Raw genomic sequence first — 21,813 nt, forward strand, 5'->3', positions numbered from 1 at the left:
AAGGTTCCCCTCCCCCCGCACTCTCCTGCTGGTAATAGCTCACCTTACCTGATCACTCTCGTTACAGTGTGTATGGTAACACCCATTGTTTCATGTTCTCTGTGTATATATATCTCCCCACTGTATTTTCCACTGTATGAATCCAATGAAGTGAGCTGTAGCTCATGAAAGCTTATGCTCAAATAAGTTAGTCTCTAAGGTGCCACAAGTCCTCCTTTTCTTAGTTCCTTTAGGATATGCTAAATTCTTCCTCTAATTGTTGTCTGGTGCTTAGACCTCATGGAGATAGGCATCTCAGAGATACCCCAAAGTCTGGGGATACCAGTGTTTGGGTAGAGCCTATCAGAGAGAAAGGGTTGAACTGCTAATTCAGTTGTGAACCTAGCAGCTTTTTGATTCAGACTGATCTCTGTTTGAAACAATTTTAATACAAATTACAGAAAATTCTAAATGGAAAAGGGAACTAGCATGAATTCATACCACCACCAAACACAAAAGTGACTGATAAAAAGGTGTCATGAAAGGCCTCAGATTGTCCTCCTTAAGTTAAAAGCTTTTCCAAGCTCACAAAGCCACCAGTTGGCTGTATTTAAAATTATTTTTCCACTAACGCCTTAGACAATCATGAGATTTCTGTTGCCACACTCATCAAGGTTCAATTATGAACAACAAACGATCACCTCAAATTGATATAGAACTATATCCATAAAATACTCTATAGATTAGGATTAGTCAATGTAATGATAATGCAGATAAGAGTAAACTAAGACATGGCAAACACGAAAAAAGAAACATCCATCTGCCAGCCACGAAAAAATGCTGCTATAGACATCCAATACATGCAAACCTGAAGCAATAAATTCATGGAATCCAAGGTCAGAAGGGGCCATTGTGATTATCCAGTCTGACCTTCTGAATAACTCACCACAGAATTTCCCCAAAATAATCCCTAGACATGCCTTTTAGAAAAATATCCAATCTTGATTTTAAAATGGTAATGATGGAGAATCTACCATGACGCTTGTTCCAATGGTTATTTAGTCACACGGTGAAAAATTGACTCCTTATTTCGAGTCTGAATTTGTCCAGCTTCAACTTCTAGCCATTGTATCATGTTACACCTTTCTCTGCTAGACTGAAGATCCCATTATAAAATATTTGTTCCCCATCTAGATACTTACAGACTTTAATCAAGTCACCTCTTTCTTTGTTAAGCTAAATAGATTGGAACTCTTTGAATTTACCATTATAAAGGCATGTTTTCTAATTCTTTAATCAATCATTCTTGTGGCTCATTCTCAGAACTCTCTCCAATTTATCAACATCCTTCTTGAATTGTGGGCACCAGAACTGGACATGGTATTCCAGCAGCGGTCACACTAGTGCCAAATATAGAGCCAAAGTAATCTCTCTACTCCCAGTTGAAATTCTTGTGTTGATACACTCCTGGAACGCAATAGCTCTTTTGGCTACAGCATCACACCTGGACCTCATGTTCAGCTGATTGTTCAACATCACCTCCAAATCTTCTTCAGAGTCATCGCTTCCCAGAATACAGTCCCCTATCCTGTAAGTATGGCCTACATTCTTTGTCCAGATGTCAGGAAGAAAAATGTAATGGAGATGAAAAGGAAGATTAATGTGCAGTGCATGTCTCGGAAGGAATACACTAAGCACAACAAATTCCTGAGACCACCAGAATGGCTCACTGCCATCAAGAGCTATCCAAACTGCCCTGTAGCAAGGGGGAAATGTCATGGAACAAGAGAAATAAAACAACTAATTAAATAAATAAGCTCAGGATCTGAAAAAATATTTTGTAGCTCAACAACCAACTGGACTAGAAAAGAGAAAAGAGCATGGAAAATCGCTTTCACTGCTAATTATATTTAGCATGTAAAGGTAAATCTATTGAGGTTTTGACTGAAGAATCAGCCTCAGATGGAGTTTTTTTCATCTTCACAGCACTTTACAAAGACTCCTAAGTAATAAGTTACTAATATTATTATCATCCCCATTTTACGTATGGGGAAACTAAGCCAAAGAGGATAAATAACTTGCCATAGGGCACATCTGTGATGCTTAATAGTTAGTAACCATAAACAACATATAATAGCAGAATCAGGATAAGAACTCAGGAGTTTCTACCTGCTAAATCCTGTGTTTAGAGACTCCTAGGCCATGACCTACTAGCTTCACTAAGTAATGGTACAGCTGCATTTCTAGACTAAGAACTAGAAAATGAAATCCCTATAAAAGCTGGACCATGAAGCATTTTGCCCCACTCAAGAGTTCTTTCATAAGCCCATTAATACATTCTTTTACAAAGGCAGTTGACCGTTTCTCAAGTTTGGTAGAATCACCACAATACAAAACAGGAGCCATCAAAATTAATTGTACTTTTAATGCTACAGCTAACACATATTCCTGATCTTCACTTTCTGTAGTATTTATACATGATAGGTATAAAAGGTCCACTACATTTAAAAGTCCTCCTGCTCTGTGCACTGAATTCCATTAAATTCAATGGCAAAAAATTACCTTAACACCAAGTTAAGTTTACTTGGTGGTCTGTCAGTCCCTTGCAGAATGTTGAGCTGAGCAAAATTCAGACTTCTGAAACCCAGGATATGTACAGTCCAGGCTGTCCAAATATTTTGATTACATTCCCCCAGAATAAAATTGACACCCATGACTAAAAAATGGTAGCAACTTCCAGTGTTGGATCATATTAAAGAAGTTCCATTTTAAAATCACAAATGAGTTTGATTCCCCACAATTTAAATTCCAGGGTATCACTAATTAAGAGGTCTCTTGGTCTCTTATTTTTACTGTTTCTCTCCCTCTCTGTCTGAAACTTGCAAGCTGCTAATTTTGTTAGTACATCCTAAAACAGAGTCTGTTCTCAAAGCAATACTTTGTAACAACTACTCACATAAAGAGAGACTCAAAGCGATATTTTGTAACAACAGAAACAGCACCCAGAGACTCCCCGCCCTTTTGTTGTATTTATCTCGCTTTGTTAACAATTGTGATTAAAATAGAGATAGAGGATGTATGTGGATGGACGCTTAGTGTGGACAATAACTGAATGATCAGGGAGGTGCCAGCCTAAGAATCCAGCGTCCATCGGCTGAAGAAGGCGTCAAGTGGAAACAACCAGAGGACCCCCGGAGGGCAGACTGGAATCCACCCAACAGCCTCAAGAATGGGAGAACCAAAGAACAAGATAACATCTGGCAGCACGGAGCCGTCAGGAATGTGCCATCTGCTGATTGATTAGGCAACAGCATGATGAAGCAATTCCCATAGACTGGCATAGGAATCAATTCCTATAAAAATGGACTCTAGAAAGTGAGAACTTTGGGGTCTGATTCTGCAAACCAACTTTGCAGAACCCCATCTCCTGCTCCTGCACCAGAGAATAGCCGTCCCTGCTCTTACCCTGTAGTTCTGAGGAATTTCTGTCCAGCTGGGAGATGTGGGCCCTGGGGAAGTTGGGGCTCAATGGGCCATTGAGAGTGGAGAAAGGTCAGAGTTTCTGGAGGGCTGGAGCATGCAGGAATACTGGGGGAAAATGACAGAAGGAGCAAAGTCACTAAGGGAAGGGGAACTAGGGGGAACGTGAGTCAGTGTCCAGTGAAGAAGGAGATACTGGAACCTAACAGCAGGGGAATGAGGGGGCAGAGCTGCAGTTAGGTTGTGTGTTGGCCGGGGCTGAGAGAACTTCCATCTGCGTCTTGTACTGGCTCATCCAACTCCCTGGGACTTTGCTCAGGAATACAAGATCCCAAGACTGCTGGCACCTCTGCAGCTGCTCAGTGAGCTGGATTCTATTCTGGTTCATGCATCATCACCAGACATTTTAGCAGAGTCTTTATTACTAGTGGTGGTGCACAAGCCAGAAAGAGCCTCCCCTGACTTTCAGATACCAGGCTGAACTTCCAAAAACATGATCTTCTTATTTATAAACTGAGCACATTTCAGATGAAGTCTGAGGGTCAGACACAGAATCTAATGCTGCCCTTTGCAGAGAGTCACTTTTCAGAGTGTAACTGCATTTTAAGGATAGCAAGAGTAGCATAGGAGTGGCTCCTGCCTCAGCGAAGGCCTTGAATTCATATTGGTGCTTCACACATCCCACCCATAGCTAAAGACTGACACTTGAGAAATGTGCCAATGAAAGTTTCTTGTTAATGTTCCAACTGTAACTTTGCACTGACTCACAGTAACCACAGCAACAAAGGAGGGAAAGTCAAAAGGGAACATACCACATCCTTGGGAATTTGGGATTGCTCTCCCAAGAGAGGAACTTCTTCGAAATCCACTCCTACATCCGAGCTGAACACTGGGAGATAGGTCAAAATCTTCATCTCGGGGGAAATGAATGGATGTATCTGCTGGGAACCGTCTGGAGTCCAAATGTAGCACAAAGCTACCATTTTCAATCAGTGCTACAAAGCGTCCAATGAGATTTTCCCCAACAATTGCTTTTTCTAAAGGAAAAAGAAATAGAGCAGCACACTTATGATATTGGATCTAGCTGGAAAAAAATAATACGAGGCTGATAAACTTTATACAAAAGGTACAGATAGATTCAGATTCTCCAGATGCCTCAGGGGACAGCTGACATGTAGACATCTGTATAATGCTTCCACAGTGGGGCCCCAGCCAGGTTGGGGGCGCTTGGTGCTATTTAATACAAACAATAACCAGTCATTAGTAACACCCCTGGGTAATTGGCATTTCAGATGAACAAAATTCAATGTTTAGTATTCTATCAGATTTGGGACACAGAATCCAGTTCAGGATAACATGAATTTCAGAGAGTTGAAGTTTGGATAATTAGATTTAACCTGTACACATTGTTTCAGTGGATATTGCTTTCTCTCTCCTAGAATCATAGAGTCATAGGGTTTAAGGCCAGAAGGGACCACTAGATCATCTAGACTGATCTCCTGTATATCATAGACCACCTCCACCACTCCAGCACCTGGACCCTAAACCCAACAACCAAAATTAGATCAAAGTATTACAGCCCACAGGAGACTAAGCTATTATGTGCCACAGGCAGAGAATAGGAGGGACCAAGATGCATCAGTGCTCAAGACTTCTGCAGTGTCAGGGAACCAATTAAGTGAGATATACCCAGATAATCCTGGCAAGTCATCCACACCCACATGCTGCAGAGGAAGGTGAAAAACCCCCAAGGTCCCTGCCAATCTGACCTGGGGAAACATTCCTTCCCAATCCCACCTATGGTGACCAATTAGAATCTGAGCATGTGAACAAGAACCAGCTAGCCAAGCACCTGAGACAGAGAATGCTTGGTGAGACTTCAGAGTGCTGGCCCACCGCAGCCAGTGACCCATTTCCAGCCATGGCCATCCCTGATGCTTCAGAGGAAGGAGATAAAAAAAGAAGCCAGATTACACTCGGCGGGGCTGGGAAGTAGCAAATCACTTCCTGACCTTTAACAGTGTAGCAACCGGCCTCTACTGCCCTGCAACGCCAGCATTGGATACCTATCTGTGCAGAGATGACCAAGCCCCTCTGCCCTGTAGCTCAGGATAAAGATTAATTGGAGACTTGCCTTCCAGGAGAACGCAAGTATCCTTCCCTTTCCTTTTTTCTGTGACCAAACAACCTGGCTATCCTATTGCTTCTGTAAGGACAGTCTCCTACACTAAGTATGTGTGGATTCTTTGGTTTGGATGGGCCAGGAGAGAAACAGAGCAGGGCTCTTGGAGGAGATTTTGTTTGCTAACCCTTGCTGAGAAGCTTTATGGCTTCATTTGAAATGTTCATGGATTTTGTTGCTATGAATTTGCATGTTGAGAACTTCCAAAATGGCCTCCCAATAGCTATAACTGATGCCAAGGGTGGTAATTCAGCAAACAGAAAGCATCCCAGGAGTACATTTTGTACTGTACTTGGGTTCTCCTGAATTGAGCGACAGCTTCCAGACTTTGAATCCTGGGATTTCAAAGACAGCAAAATGTGCGTAAACAGAGAGTTAGGTATGCAAAAGCGTGCATCCTACAGTAAAATTATTTTCAGCAGAGCAGCCAACTCAAATCAATCATTGTACTTCTGCACTCTTCTGTGTCTAGTTTCCCAACTATGTGCTGTAACCTAGGAGCATCTTTCTGGCTAAACTAAGTGGGAAAATTTCACAACTAGGTGCAGGCAGCCAATGACGCAATTCTGTACAGCTGGCTGCACTGAAGAGTCTGTAGTATTATTATGCTTATTCTGCAAGAACACTCTATACCTGCAGCACACGTGTATGGGTGACCCCACTTTCTTATCCATAGTCTATAAGTTATTCTGATATGAGGATGAAATTCACACACATGCAGAGGATCTACAAAAGGCTTATGCACCACTTAAGTTTCACTTATGGTTAGAGTGGTTCATATGCACAGATCTTATGCTAGGACAACAGAGGGCCAAGTGCTTATGTCCTCACTGCAACAGTTCCTTTAATTTTTACCAATACATTTTTCCAATGTTGAGATACACATTGAATCAACAGTTGTGTTAAATCCCAGACATAAAGTATAATATTGAGATCAACAGCAGGTAACTGGAATTTACCATATAACAATTAGCTCTCTGCAAATGATTTTGCCAAAAATTGTCTAAATAATTGAAAGCATGAATAAACAACTTAGTCTCTTACACATGCAGATACCCCTCTGAATTTTCCAGTAAAAAAACTATAGCAGCAGAAAAATAATCTCTAAATGACAGCTGGAGGGAATTTTCATGTAGGAAAGCAACAGAAAATCAAATCACCAAGCACATGTCTAAATTTCCTTAAGTTACAGATCATTTTAATAAGTTGCAGCAGTCCTTAGAACTATCGTATTAACAGATTTGTAACTTGGACAGAAATTAACAAACTAAATCAAGCAAAAACAAGAACACAGATACAGTGACTCCAGGAGAAATACGCCATAAAGAAAGAAGAGGCTAAAAAGAGTGTTAGGAAAGACAACAAGACTTTATATACAAAATGGCAAAGGATGCATAGATCACTGTAGCACAAAATGACATGAAGACACTCTGCAACATGACTAGACAGTTGTCGGGAAGAAAAACAATACCAACCAACCAGAGGCAATAAGGGCAACTTAAAAACAAAGTCATCAGAACAATTAAATACACGGAGACAGTACTTTAGTCAACTACTGAATGGCAAGTCAGTGATCAATCCCCCAGGTACAAAGGAAGGAGAAGATCTGGATGTCAAATAAAGACCTAGCCCCAGAGCAGAAATAGAGAGAGGACAGTCAATGACTTGAACACAGTAAATATTTTGAAAGGCCTCTTACAAAAGATATGGGAAGAAGAAAGAACACCAAGCAAATGGGAAAACGGTTATATAATGAAGCTACCAAAGAAACGATACCTCAGTCAGTGTTAAATCTGGAGGGGAATTCAATTGCTGTTTATCCCAAGTAAGGTATTTACATGTATTATTCTAGACAGAATAAAGAAAGTGGTAGATTCAAAGTTAAGACAAGAACAGACGAGGTTCTGACAGGAGACATCATGTATAGATCAAATAGTAACCCTATATGTCATTGTAGAACTGTCAGTCAAATGGCAGTCACCGCTTTATATGAATGATAGAATCATAGAATATCAGGGTTGGAAGGGACCTCAGGAGGTCATCTAGTCCAACCCCCTGCTCAAAGCAGGACCAATCCCCAACTAAATCATGAATTGTATAGCCTTTGATACAGTGGATAGAACAATTTTATGGAAGTTGCTATGCCACTGGGGAATCCCTAGATTCTCTGATCAGTGAATCATCTAAGAACTTTTGGGTCCTTGGATTCCAGTGGGATAGTAAGCCATCCTCAAGACAAAAAGAAGAGAGGAAGAAAAATGGTTGGAAATGTTTTGTAATGCTACTGACTATGTCATGATAGGAATACCTTCTTGTGAAGCTATTTTGTGCTCTAGGGATGCAGGTGAAAATTCTTCCTGTCTTCACAAACTGTACATACAGTACAGCCAAGGTGAAGACAGGAGAACCAAGATATTTCTCTGTGAGTGTGCAGGGAACAGTTACAATAGTAAGAAAGTGAAACTGGTGCAACTTTAAGTGATCTTTCTGCTCCCCTTGCAATCGTTCAGGTATATAGAATAGCTCCAGCATGAGAAAAATGGGACATTTTACATCAATTCAGGCTGAATTCATATTTTCATCCGTACTGTTGTAGTGTTCAATCATTCCCTGAAAAGCATTTCAAGACGGGGGGGCGGGCGGAAGGGGGGGAAGGGAGAACTATAGCGTGGACAGGGACAAAATGTAGTCTCAATACTCTAGAAGACTTTTCAGAATAAACTTGAATATAAAACTGAACATAATTGTACGCTGATCCACCATACGCAAACAATTTAATATTTATGTTTCCCCGAATGTATGTAAACACAAACAGACCGTGTAATTGTACGGTAACCACACAATCACTCCACTCAGAGCCAAGTTCTAAATACTTTTGAACTCTGTTCTGATCAAGCAACAGCACTGGAGGGCACATGGAGTTTTGAAATCCCCAAATTAGAAGAGGGAATTTGTGGAGGTAGGGTTGTTGGTTTTTAAATGCTGGGAATGGCATTCCGAAGCCACAGTACTGCAGACAGGCCAGCATGAGGGGCATCTGAGCTTGGAATAAATACTCTGTCTCTTGTTTCTACGTTAGTAGAGGCCAGCAGTGTCCATAGCTTCTAAGCAAGAAAGGATTGCCTTGCCCTGATTCTGTACCTGACTCGGCAACCACAGTGATGGACTGTGCATATTTGACACAGGATTTAGGATGTAAAGAGTTAGGCACGCAGATACTATGGTGATGAAGGCAGCATAAGAACCTATATAGAATACAACAGTATTGGGGAGGAAGTTTGACAACAGGTGCAAACTATGGCTTCCACCGAGTCCAACTCAAGTCATATGTAACACAGCTGTTCCCGCTGTTGGGGACATGATCAGTGCAGTGCAACAGCTGGGATGAGCCTTCCCTTGTCAGAAACACAACAGTTCTCAACACCAGCTGACGGAGGCTCAGTTGTGGAGCCCTGTTTAATAAGTATATTCAAACATGATTCCTTTTCATAGTGTAGTCACAGCCTGAAAATAGGCATGTATTGATTCTTCTCAGAGGCAAATTTTGAAGGCCTTAAACTTCAACTCCAATTCAGAGTGAGGGGAAAAACATTCCAGGACTGCCCCCCCAATGCCACTTGGCATTCCTGACAGTTTTTAAGCTCATTATTGTCTCCCAGGAGTAGGCAGAGGAGTAGAATTAACAGCCAAACAGGCCTCATAAATAGAATCATCAACGGGGGGCGGGGGGGAAAGACATACCAATATCATGTAAATCCGGGAGACCCTCTGCTGGGATGTCTTCAAGCTGAGCTTTCCACGTGATGTTCACCCCCAGTCGGTTCACACTCAAACACTCCACCAGCACAGCAGAATCATCGCAAACAGAAACTGAGCCCGGGTTTCCAAACGTATTTACCTTAATAATAATTTTTAAAGAGAGACAGATTTTAAGGTTTGCGGCCTTGTCACTCTCCCTGCTGCCTCTGTATCAGAATATTTACACAGGCCTGTGCTCAAAACAAGCATTTGACAAGAGGGGATGTTTTCAAAATCATTTAAGTCCCATTTTTAAAAATGACTTATGCACTGAGAAGCTTAATCTACGGACTTTCAGTGAGAGTTAGGCTCCTAAGTGCCTAAGTCGCTTTTCAAAATGGATCTCGGGCTTCTAGATCACTTGGATGCTTTTGAAATTTTTATCCAAGATCTTTTTTATACACAAACCAGATATTGACTCTAAGATGTATTGCGTTTACTATACTTATTGTATTTACTGTTACTTGTACCAGAATAAGAGTGCTTAACTGATTTTCCTTTGTCACAATATCTGTGGCATAGACAATGCAACACACAGGAGATTTCACTCCCTATCTAAGGTTTTTGAACTGGCCCCCATCACCCTCATGTCTGAGTAATTTCCAGTTTATATGACTGGCATGGCAAAGTTCCTAGTAGGCTCCATGGAATGTTCTTACCTTTTCTCTTTTCCGATGATACACATCTCAGCCTTAGGTAGGTGTGGGGCTAAAAGCTGGGTTCCCTGGTTGCTGAGAAACTACCACATCAGTGCCACCACCCAAGAGCTCTGGCAGAGTAGTGATTGACGGTCTGTGAGCCTCATGGGGTCAAGCACCACAGGATATGCCACGCACAGAGAATCTGCCTGGCAGCGCTCCCCGGATCCCTGATTGGTCCAGGCATGCTAATTAAGCCTGGACGGGAAACCTGGAAGTTGTCTGTGCACCTAGCTAGATCCCCAGCTGGCTGCTATGACAGACCCTGTTCCTTCACCTTGCTTTGGTTTCTGACTTTGGCTCTGATTTCTGGCTTCCAACTCCAGCTCTGATCCTTGGCTGCAGCTCTACCCACTAGACCTAACTCTGTCTCCACCCACTAGGCCAGACCACTCACACCCCAGCTGTGACAGAATTCACTGGTATTGTGGGAGTGGACTGGAGGGTGTAGGGTAATTGTTGTAAATGTCATGCTGGTTATAGTAGAAAAGGTCTATCAAGCAGGAAGAATCTGCAGCTTGACCTGAAGCTGCCCACCACAGTACAGCAACTATTTTAAGCAGCATTAATGGAATACTGTAAGTATCAAACTGGTTCATATTCAATATTTAATACTGATTGAATTTTATATTGTAGGAAACCTTAACATGTAAGAGACAGTAGAAGAACTGGAATTTTGCATACAAAATGAAATAATTGTTATGCATGGTGGAGTGAAATTCACCCCTCTGCAAAGGGTTGTCATAGTGTCTATGTACCACTTAAGCAATGCATAGGCCTTATGCTGGTCTTCCACAAAGGGTTGAAGTTCACACAGTAGAAAGGGTTAACATAAGAGAAGCATATCATAGTTAGGTGAAAGCCACTGCACTGCACATTTAGGCAAGACCACCTATGAGAAAACATACTAGTAATGAAATGAAATTCAAGAATGGTTAATTTGATCCTGATTATCAAAACAAATGTCCTAACGCTGAGACTTATTATAATGTGTAATGTTAGCTGATGCTGCATGAGTCAGAATATAATCCAGCTCACTCTTCTCCATGGCTAAAAGTCTGTATAAAGTCCTGGAAGTCTGTGGAAAAATTCAGACTCCAAATGATCACTGGGAAATTTTTGGTCTGTGATCAGCTGTAAATGGGTTATCTATAAGACCCCATATTTTTTGTCTCCACCTTTTCATGTTCAGAACATAAGATGCTGCACACTTTTTCCATCCAGAAAAAGAGAAGTAAAATACCTGAATGTGACAGAAACCAAGGGCCTTCAATGCATCTAATATAAAGATCTGGAATGACTGCAGTAAACCAGTGTAGTCAGAGCTGCAGGACTTCTCAGAAGGCAGCAATAGCTCAAAGTGTGTTTGAGCTTGGACATTCTGAAATAACTGGAGTTCTGAAAAAGAAAAAAGGGTGTTTAGTACCCTTAATATTTATGACACAACATGTACCAAAGCTGCCTTTCAAAGTTACCTAGGTGAGGGGTATAGAAAAGCCATTGACACCGCAAGCCAAGTTTTGATCTTGCATCAATCCCATTTGCAAACACTAAAATCATTCAGAACATGTTTAAAAATAAAGAGAGACAACTGCTTAGGCTTAGGGTGAAAGATGGATCAAATTTTAGATTGAGACCAGAATCCAGATCCAAATGTGTTTAACTTTTTATTTTATTTTTTTGGGTGGTGGGCCATGTGTGTGTATGTGTGTGTGTGCTGGGGTGTGTGCAGGAATGTTTGAAACCAGCATTTCAATTTGGCCTATTGTAGAGACAAGGGTCAGCTGCAGTTCCAGATCTGATCCATATTACCTCAAACTTCAGTAGTATTCAGCTTTGACATTTTGATCAGACCCCATTTTCTGTCCAAATCATTGTCAAGGCCAGTGGTAAGAAAGAACTGGCCACATGAGCTCAGAACAGACACATGCGGCTTCCAAGATTTGAGGTGATTTTTATTCTTGAACACAACAAAAACACCAAGCCGCAGACAATGAAGATGGCAATAACCTTAGGGAACAGATTGCTGCAGAAAGACACAGAAGTAACAGAGTTACTTGATTATGCAAACATTTGAGTTCTGCCAGATTCAGATATCTGGGACTCATCTGTTCTTTCAGAAGCAAGTGATTCCATCAGAGCCATTTCATGACACCCATGTCTCTTCACTTACAGAGAAAAATCTGCATGTAGATTAAATATCCATCTATTTATATCTCTATTATTACAGAATAAGAGGACTGTTCCAGGTATGGGAGCAGGTGAAAGGCAAAGATGAAGATGAGGATGAAGACAGAGAGCAAGATCGACCTACTGCACATCTTAATTAGAAGCCACGGATCTAAATACTTCCTCCTCGTATTGCAATTCAAAATTAGTACAGCTTCTGATAAATCTATTTACTTTCTCTTGCATCCTCCCTGGTGAAGGTGCAGGAACTAAACATGGGTGGCTTCTAAACATTGATCTCTGGTTAAATAAGAGAACACTCCTCTGTAGCAGCTGTACTTACTCTGACAGCTTTGAGAGAGGGGGGGTTCTGAGATCCAATGGCGACTCTCTCTATTACACAGGAATGTCACATTAGAAAAGGCGCTATGGAAGCCTTGACGACAAATCAGCTGGCACTTCTGAGAACTCTGGTTTTGATCAGAGACGTTTGCACAGAAAAGTGCTCCACTGACCACATAAGACACATTGAAAGGTAGGGGGCACTGGGGACCTGGGAAGATAGAAAGAAAAGGAACATGTGAAAGATAAAACTATGAAACATTAATTCAGGATAAACTCTCCAAATAACCCTCATCACCTCCAAGGGGAGCACACACAGTGTACTAGACCTAGGCATGTAGTTCCCACTGATGTCAATGATCTTGGTCCAATGCCCTTTGAAGCCAATGAAATGACTTACACTGACTTCAGTGGGCATTGGACTGGGCTCAGAGACTCCTGCATACATGGCTTGAAAGTATTATTTGGCCTTCATATCAATTTCATCCAACTCTCTTGACCTCTCATCAGAAAGCTCATTTAGCCAAATATAGCTTGTTTTCCCAAACACTAACTGTGTCATAGCACCTCTTCTTCATGTCACTCTTCAGTGCTGAACATTATGGTGTGGAGCGAAGAGAAGAATATCAGTTGCTCATTATCTTAATTTCCAGCTCTTATGCTACTTTACAAGTTTCCCTTATTGCACCTTTTTAAAAAATGAAGTTACTATATCTCAGTAAAAGGTCATTGCAAGGTTCCCTATCCTCTTAGTGATTCCAGATCAGCTCATAAGCCCAAAGCCAGAGGCCAGGAAGGGAGGTGGTTGCTTGCTTTACAAACTCCCAGAGCAATTCCTGAGACTTCTGGAGACAAATACAATCGTCAGCACACCACCATCAGTTCTAACTCATAATACAGGTAATTTCTATTATCACCAGTTTAACTGTGGTCATCGTAGGCATTTAGAGCAACCTCTATTAATAGCTCTTCACACAGGTCAATGTAAAACCAATCTGTTGTCTTCTGTATTGCTCTAATATTTTTCACAACCAACAGGCCACATTGTGCTCTCATCTATACTGGCCCAGTATGGTTAATTCTAATGGGGTGTACTGGTGTATCAAGAGCAGAATTTTCCCCAAAGAACCGTAAAATTTGGAGTTGTTGGCTGTACTCCCTTTGTTTTTTCTGTATCATACATAGGTTTCAGCTTGGGTCCCTCTTTACTGAGCCCAATCAGTAACTTCCTTATTTGGTCCAGCCTCCAGCTCCTTCCTCATTCTTGTTAGGCTGACCAGCAGCTCACAAGAGAAAGGGTGTGTTATCATTCTTACATGTCTGAAGCCCATTTGTTGTTGCTGGAGGAATGAACAGTGCCTTTCACCATCCATCCGGTCACTGGCAATTCATCTCTGTGGCTTAATGGTCACTAAATAGAATGTTGACTCCTCTCTCTCCCAAGCACTTTTAACAATCTACCTAGGAAAGTCATCACATCCAGGGACTTGTGTCTGAATTTACTCAGAGCTTTCTGTCTCTCTTCCCCCCCCCCCCCCGCCCGACTCCATTTATGAGTAGTGGAAAGATGAAATGTGGGTGGTGTGGAATATGAAGAATACTTGGAATTAACATGACATACACTTCAACAAGAAAATATTGGATTCTATCAAACTCTATTATATGGAGGCAGAAAATGAGCTATGAGAACCCAGATATTATGGAACTGATTGATCTAATAAAAACCATATTGTATTCAATGTGCACTTGGAAGTTACTGCTGTCTTTTCTGATATAGGAATATGGATTTATTGTACTTGCCCACTATTCATCTGCTGACAGGCCATCTTCCCATCTTGGTAATATGTCCAGGGTAGTGATAAACACTTGGGCTACTTCTCAGGCCTATTCCAGAGCTCTTAACAACCAGGAGTTACAGGCTGGATGGACAAGCCATGTGTTGGAATACAAGAACCCCCTGAACCTTCATCCTAAACTCTAACCAAATTATTTAAGTGCGAAAACATTCCATTAACGTTTTTTATCCATTGTTTTTTATTTTTTTCTGTGCTTCCAGAAATAGATGTGACAAAATTCCAGGAGAAAGATTGTTCTCGCGGTATCTTCATAGCCTGACCATACACAGAAGGTAACAGAAATCTTGCAAGAAAACCTATTCTTGTGAGATTTTATAATATGTCTTTCTAACAATTTGGGGCTGGAGAAATATCTAAATCATGAATTGTTACTGATCACTCTTGTGCCTGGAACCATTAGAGGAAAACCTAGTGGACATTGGAGCCTCCAGAATAATACTGGCACCCATGCAAAGCCTGCCAGCATCTTCGAGTGTAACTTCTGAAGTCTATTTTCAGCCCATACTCAGGAAAACCTACTATTGACCTTCAATGGGAATAAGGACAGAGAAAGGACTTCAGAATTTAGGACCTAGTTTGGATCTTCTCCACTCATCCTTTCTGCCAACTCATACTCTTCCTGGAGCTTGTCGAAAGCTCTTCCACCTTTCCCTGCAGCTCTTCTGGCACTCTCAAAGCATCCTAGCTTCCTAGGCTCCCTAAATGTCATGATTTCTCACAAGATCTCTCCTACAGAATGCTCTGTTGCTGCAATGTAATATAGTACATTTGCTTCCAAGTTTCTAAAGGATTCATCCATGTGACTAACATACATTGCAGCAGCCCTGTGTTGAAATAGTTAGATATGGGAGAACTCTGCAAATCCCAGAATCACATAGGGAATCCTAAATACTTTCTTGTAGTTTGGTCTTTTTTCAAATCTAAACAGCATTCATTTCAAAAACAGAACAAAGTGCACAAGACTATCTAGCAGGGGATAATTCTGGCTGTGAAAAGGTTTTTCTAAATCTAATTTCTGTGAATTTATCATTGCAATTTGGACCATATTATTGAAAAATGTTTAATTTGTTCCGCTTCAATTCAGTGATGGGGAATCTATAACAGTTATTGGAAATTAAGTTTATCCAAATCTCCCTGAAATCATGCTGGAAATCTTGACAGAATTGCAGATCTTTGTGGCTTTGGTGAGGCAGGAAATACACCGTGAACATGTAGTGTTTTGGCCAATATACTTTACCATCCTGGTCAAAGGCCAAAAGTAGAAATTGCAGAAATATACCTTTTTTTCCCCAGCCAGTTAAATTTTTTTCAATCCAAGGGCAGGCTGAAACTGGGCGCAGTTGAAGTCTTGGGCAAAGTGTTCAGGGTGGTTCTTAGATTAGCATAACTGGCTCATCTGTCTTGACTATTCTTTATCACTAAGATTGGCCACTGAATCCAAAAGCCCTCTCCCCTGCCCAACCTAACAAAACCCTCTGAACTTTAAGGGAGTTTGGAAAATGTGCCCAGCCTGGCTGGAGCCTCTAAATACATAGATAAATAAAAATAAATCTCTATAATAGATTGAACAGGAACCTTAAATCTCAACACAGCTAAATGTTGGGGAAGTTTAGATGAGGGTCCTGTTCTGGATCTGAACCTTGTGTAAAAGTTATTTTGACTGTTGCCACAACTCACTTTCACATGCTGGCCTTTCTCCTCTTACTCGTGTTCCAGGCACCTCCTCTCCATTCTCAAAGACACACCAACAGCTTTCCTGATCCTGGTCGCACTGCACTGGTGAGAAGTTCCCGTTGTCCCCTTCACACTGAGGGATGTATCCTTTGCCAATTTCTCGTGAGCGAACTTTGGACTTCAGCATACTACAAAAACCAGGACCTTTAAAGATAAGAGAGTGATTACAAGGGAAAGAAGAGCAGAAAAGGAGAAACTCTGAGCACCTACAGAAATGAACCTCAGTATTGTCCAGTAATTGTACAAAACATTACATCTTACCATAAGGGTACTTTAAATTTGGGGCTATTACTGAAGGAAACAGAGAGATTATAATTGACAAATCGTCATGAGACCATAGTTAAGTTTGTATCAGTATAGATATACATGGGACTTTACTATCTCTACAAAATGCTGCCATTTTGAACCATTAATATGCAAGCTATCCAAATCTTCATAAAGTGGATCTTGTATAAATAAGATACTGATGATATGGATATTTGTTCATATTTAAAACAGTTTTGCTTCAACTGTGCTTGAGCACTTTCTGTGTTCACTTTCCATGAGTACTGCCAACCTGAACTGGTACAAATAGTTGAAATCTCAAAATTTTCTTGCAAAACAATAATCAAACTTTTTTGGATCATGTCAGTGAAAATGTTTCATTTTAACAATTTCAAAATGTTATATTTTGATTTTGACCTTTTTATATATTTAACTTATTCTCTTTTTTTAATCCTTATTTTAGTATAAAGAGGCTTGGGGGGAGTAGTTTGTTTATTAGTAAGTATCAGTCAACATTAATTTCACACACCTATGAAAAAATATTTCCATCAATAATAATCAAAATTTACAGATAGTCAAAGTGAAAAAAAAATGCTGCTTGAGAACTTTTTAGAGTTTGATTCAAGGATATTTACTTTGTACACTTTGACATAGGGGTGTTGACAATTTGCGTTTTTACAGAGCTTTAACTTTTTGAATTTCAAAATCTACTGTTATTAAGTAATTAATGTCTGCCCTCTCATTGCCTCACTCACACACACCATAATTTATAGCAACTATGAACATTTTGACTGATTAAAATTTTGATCAAAGATAGACATTGATATTATCCATCAAAATCATACAAAAAATAAAAATCGAATTCTGTCAAACCTAAATATAAATTAATTAATTTTTTTAAACAAAAAGTCATTTTGAACCAAAAAAATTAATTTCTCATTTTGAAAATGCTTCATCAATTTCAAATTTTTGTCCCCCAGATTTATTTGTTTAATTATTTTGAACCTGGAGATCCATCAAAACCAAACCCAGAGTTCTGAGTTCAATCCCTGAGGGGGCCATTTTAGGGATCTGGGGCAAAAATTGAGGATTGGTCCTGCTTTGAGCAGTGGGTTGGACTAGATGATCTCCTGAGGTCCCTTCCAACCCTGATATTCTATGATTCTGTAACTCTTTCCTGCAAACTGTCTTGGTTTTGACAAATTGGCATTTTCTGACTAAAATATTTCATTAGAAGATTCCCAACAAGCTCTATTTATTAACACTAATACACACAAAAAAAATCTAATTTTAAGCTCCCAACCCAGCCAACACTTATGAATACATAACCATACACTCATGAATAGTTCCAATGAACTCAATCTCAGCTTGGGGCAAAGTGTTCAGCCTGGTTCTTACTCAAAGGAATGATCATGTATGTAAAATTACATAGATGTAAGATCTTGCAGAACTGGGAACTACGCTTGTACTCTTGCATATGTAAATTGTGTATATTCACAATCCACTGATAATGAACTGTCTGATAGCAGAAATTATTCACAAACAATTTTAGTGAAAAGAATAAATTCAAGGTTTTTGCAATCTTTTTTGTGGACACATTGCAAATGTAAAAAAAGCAAAATTTTTTAAATAAATTATTTGTAATGATTTATTCAGCCAGTAGCAAGACGTATTGAAGGCATCTTGCAATTTTTTTTAATAAAAAAACTAAATGTATTTTAATGTACTGAAAGCCCTAAATGGCACAGGCAAAAGGAACAGATTCACTCCTGTCTTTTAAAAACATAAAAGGTTCCCAGATGTCCAAATAGGCCTGTTCCCTATTCCACTGAGCTATGGGGCACAATTTTGGGGTGTCATAGCAACTGTGGAATCTCACAGGAGCCTGGAGCTTGTCCACAGATTGCCATGTAAATAGATGATATTTTGTACATCCCGTGATTTTGTGTATATGCTATTTTATACCCTTTGGAGGAGGATATTTTAAAGTTCAATGGTACTCAGAGACTTCCTCATAATTTATACCTCAGCATGAACCAAGGGGCTGTAAAATCCAGGAACCAGAGCTCCAGCTGATATAAATCAGTGAAGCTCAATTAAGTCAATTTACAACTATTGAGTACATAAGATTAAGGAGGTTGACTTGATCAAGGGGACACTGCAAGTTAGTGGCAGGCCCAGGAATAGAACCAGTCCTCTCAACTCCCAATTGTGTAATAGAGAACCTGTCAGACTGAGGCAATAAATGTTGAGTTTCAAAATGGTTTAGCCAGCAAGTTGGTGAATACCAGTACTTACACTGGGGGCTGCCATCTGAATCCTTGCTGCTCTGTTCAATTATGGCTCCTGATGTGGGATCCACACACCAAGCATCTGTGTCTGATTTCTGTAGTATAGTATATTCTCCAGTCTAAGATGGATCAATTACAATATCACTGTAGGATTATGTACTTTACACAGGGCTGTTGTTAACATGCAATGTGCAACAGAACCCACATTTCAAAAGCCTCGGCCATAGAATCATAGAAATGTAAGGCTGGAAGGGACCTCAAGAGGTCATCAATCCAGCCCTCTGCATTGAGGCAGACCATGTAAACCTAGACCATCCCTGACAGGTGTTTGTTCAACCTGTGCTTAAAAACCTTCAGTGATGGGGATTCCACAACCTCCCTTAGAAGCCTTTTCCAGAACTTAACTACCCTTAGAGTTAGAAAGTTTTTCTTAATATCTAACCTATCTCCATTGCTTCAGATTAAGCTAATTATTTCTTGACCTATTTTCAGTGGACATGGAAAACAATTGATCATCAACTTCTTTATAAAAGCTCTTAACATATGTGAAGACTTTTATCAGGTCTTTACTCAACACAAACCATGGCCAGTTGTCCTCATAAGTCAGGTTATCTAAACCTTGTATCATTTTTGTTGCTTTCCTCTGGACTCTTTCCAAGTTGTCACATCTTTCTTAAAGTGTGGCACCCATAATTGGACACAGTAATTCAGGTGAGGCCTCACTAGCATCAAGTAGAATGCTACAATTACCTCTTGAGAGTCTTATGTCTTAGTCCCATGGGGAGTGATGGGGCTTGGGGCTCCAGCCCCACAGTTCCACTCCTGGTTTCAGCCCCATGGGGGTGCCAGGGCTTGGGGCACGGGCTTCAGCTGCAGGACCTCACAGCCCCCTGAAACCGGCTCACAGCCCCTCAGGGAGCCATGGACCCCTGGTTGAGAATGTTGTTTTATGTTTCTTGTGCAAGCAAGAGTCTGAATGAATGCTTCCCTGACAACTAGCTGGGAGGGGAAATGTTGTGGTTTGGTTGTGTTTATTTAAATACTGTTTGCTCCTGATCTGCCTATATATTCAGCAGATACAGTGGTGGCAAAGTGATCAACTTTGGCTGGTGTTGGGTACAAATCTCCTTATTACTGAATGCAGGGGTAGTAAAATATGGTTGCCAATGTTGTAATTATTGTAGGAACACAGGAAAGCAGGACTGTGCTTTACCTGTCCCAAATGAGGGGGCCACCTTCAGTTGAAAGAACCTCGTTAAGCCAGGGGTTCACATGTCAGAGCCCTGTGAAAGTAAGAGGGCTGGGTACAGGTATATCCAGCCAGGAGGCTGCACTCATCAAGGGTTTAACCTGTTCCTCCCCACTGTTCAAAGAATAGAGCTAAATAGGCTTCATTAGGAGCCTCTTTGTTATGTTAAATGCTCAATCAGAGCTAAAATCACTTGTGGTAAGACTGTGTTTCTGCTCTGCCTGCTAAGAGCTAAAAAACATTGAGAGCTGAAATCACTGGAGATGGGACAGTGTTTCTGCCCAGCCTGAACAGAGCTGAACATTACTAAGAGACTGGAGTGCAGAGGTCATAGCAGAAAGGCGACTGACAGTCAGCGGGTGAACAAGTGGCTGGTGCCACTGAGAGGCAAATGAGCAGGCAGCAGGCTGGTGGAGAGGCATGACAAGAGCAGTGAGTGGGTGGCCAGCAGGGCAGCAGCGGAGAGCCGTGACGAGTAGCCAGCAGGGCAAGTGGTGGAAAGGCACAGTGAGAGCAGTGAGCAGGCGGCTGGTGGAAGCAGCAAGCAGGCGGCCAGCAGGAGCGGCCAGCAGGGTAGCTGGCAGAGAGGGGCAGTGAGTGAGTGCCCGAGCAGTGGAGTGAGTAAGGTACATCTTTAGGCCACCTGTGGGGGAGGTGAACTCTGCAGATATACCTCTGAATTCTGGGTCTGCACTGACCAAGGACAGCAACTTTTAGTGGGGTGCAGAGAAGGGTCGGGCATGTGAAAGGGACATTTGGATTGCTGGACTTAAGAACCTGAGGGGGAAAGGACACTGCCCAATCTACTTGGGAGTGGGTCTTTTACTCATGGTTTATATTTATGAACCCTGTTTGCAGTGTTTTCCCAAATTAACAGCAAACTACTTCCCTCCTTTTATTAAAAGTTTCTTTTCTACACTCAGACTCTGTGCTTGCAAGTGGGGAAATATTGCCTCTCAGAGGTGCCCAAGGGGTGGTGTATAAATTTCTCAGGTTACTGGGTGGGCGCTCAAGCCGGTTCTGTGTTGTAAGAGTGGAAAGGAACCCCTAGATATTGAACTCAGCCCTGGTTGCTCCTGGCTCCCCCTGGCAGAAGGGTTACACTTTCTAGGGGTAACTCATTATGCGCCTTTCTGATTAGGTTCCTATATGCTGGTGCTATCCTTTTGTAATTCTCTTTAGCAATTCGTCCATGTTTCCACTTTAGAAGCTTCTGATGGAGCCGTATTGGCCTCCTTTTATTCTTCCTGTTTTTCCTTTGCATCAGGATAGTTTGCAGTTGTGGCTTTAATAGTGTCTCCCTGAGAAACTTCCCGCTTTCCTGAAATCCTTTATCCCTTATATTTTCTTCCAATGGGACCTTACAGTGAAAAACATCTTCCAGTTTCATGTAAGAAAGAAGTGACAAGATGAACCACAAAAATCAAATAAAAGCTGCTCTTAAGCCCACAAGCTTGATTCAGCAGAGAAAATTGGGCCCTGCAAGAAGCAGCACTTACCTTTACAAAGAATTCATATGGAAATCCTATAAAAACCTGGGTTTAAAATTACATTTTATCCTTTGTCCCCTTCTTCAAAGCCCCATTTGGATCCTTGTACTAGAAAGCACTGCGGAGCCTGTCCTGGGGCCAGACAGAACTAATTTCTGTTTCTGAGGCCCAAATCTTCCCCTCCATTGGAAGAAATGATTGGAAAGCTCCTCTTAAAATTCAGTTAACTGAATAGTGTCATTTAGGCACATTTCTTCATTGGGGCCAGAGCAGAGCCCCAT

At 41.1% G+C, this 21,813-nt stretch overlaps 1 protein-coding gene across 1 annotated transcript in view; it reads right to left on the reverse strand.

Annotated features, from left to right (window-relative positions):
- The window catches only part of TG (thyroglobulin), a 207,176-nt gene that overhangs the window by 157,512 nt on the left and 27,851 nt on the right, over positions 1-21,813 (reverse strand). The window contains exons 15-20 of the mRNA XM_038391414.2: positions 18,801-18,912; positions 16,182-16,382; positions 12,650-12,859; positions 11,381-11,535; positions 9,383-9,539; positions 4,272-4,496 (exon numbers count right to left, since the gene is read on the reverse strand). Of these exons, the coding sequence (XP_038247342.1) occupies positions 4,272-4,496; positions 9,383-9,539; positions 11,381-11,535; positions 12,650-12,859; positions 16,182-16,382; positions 18,801-18,912 (1,060 nt within the window). The remainder of the gene's footprint in view (positions 1-4,271; positions 4,497-9,382; positions 9,540-11,380; positions 11,536-12,649; positions 12,860-16,181; positions 16,383-18,800; positions 18,913-21,813) is intronic.

The sequence above is a fragment of the Dermochelys coriacea genome, chromosome 2 (assembly GCF_009764565.3).
Source record: "Dermochelys coriacea isolate rDerCor1 chromosome 2, rDerCor1.pri.v4, whole genome shotgun sequence".
NCBI lineage: Eukaryota > Metazoa > Chordata > Testudines > Dermochelyidae > Dermochelys > Dermochelys coriacea.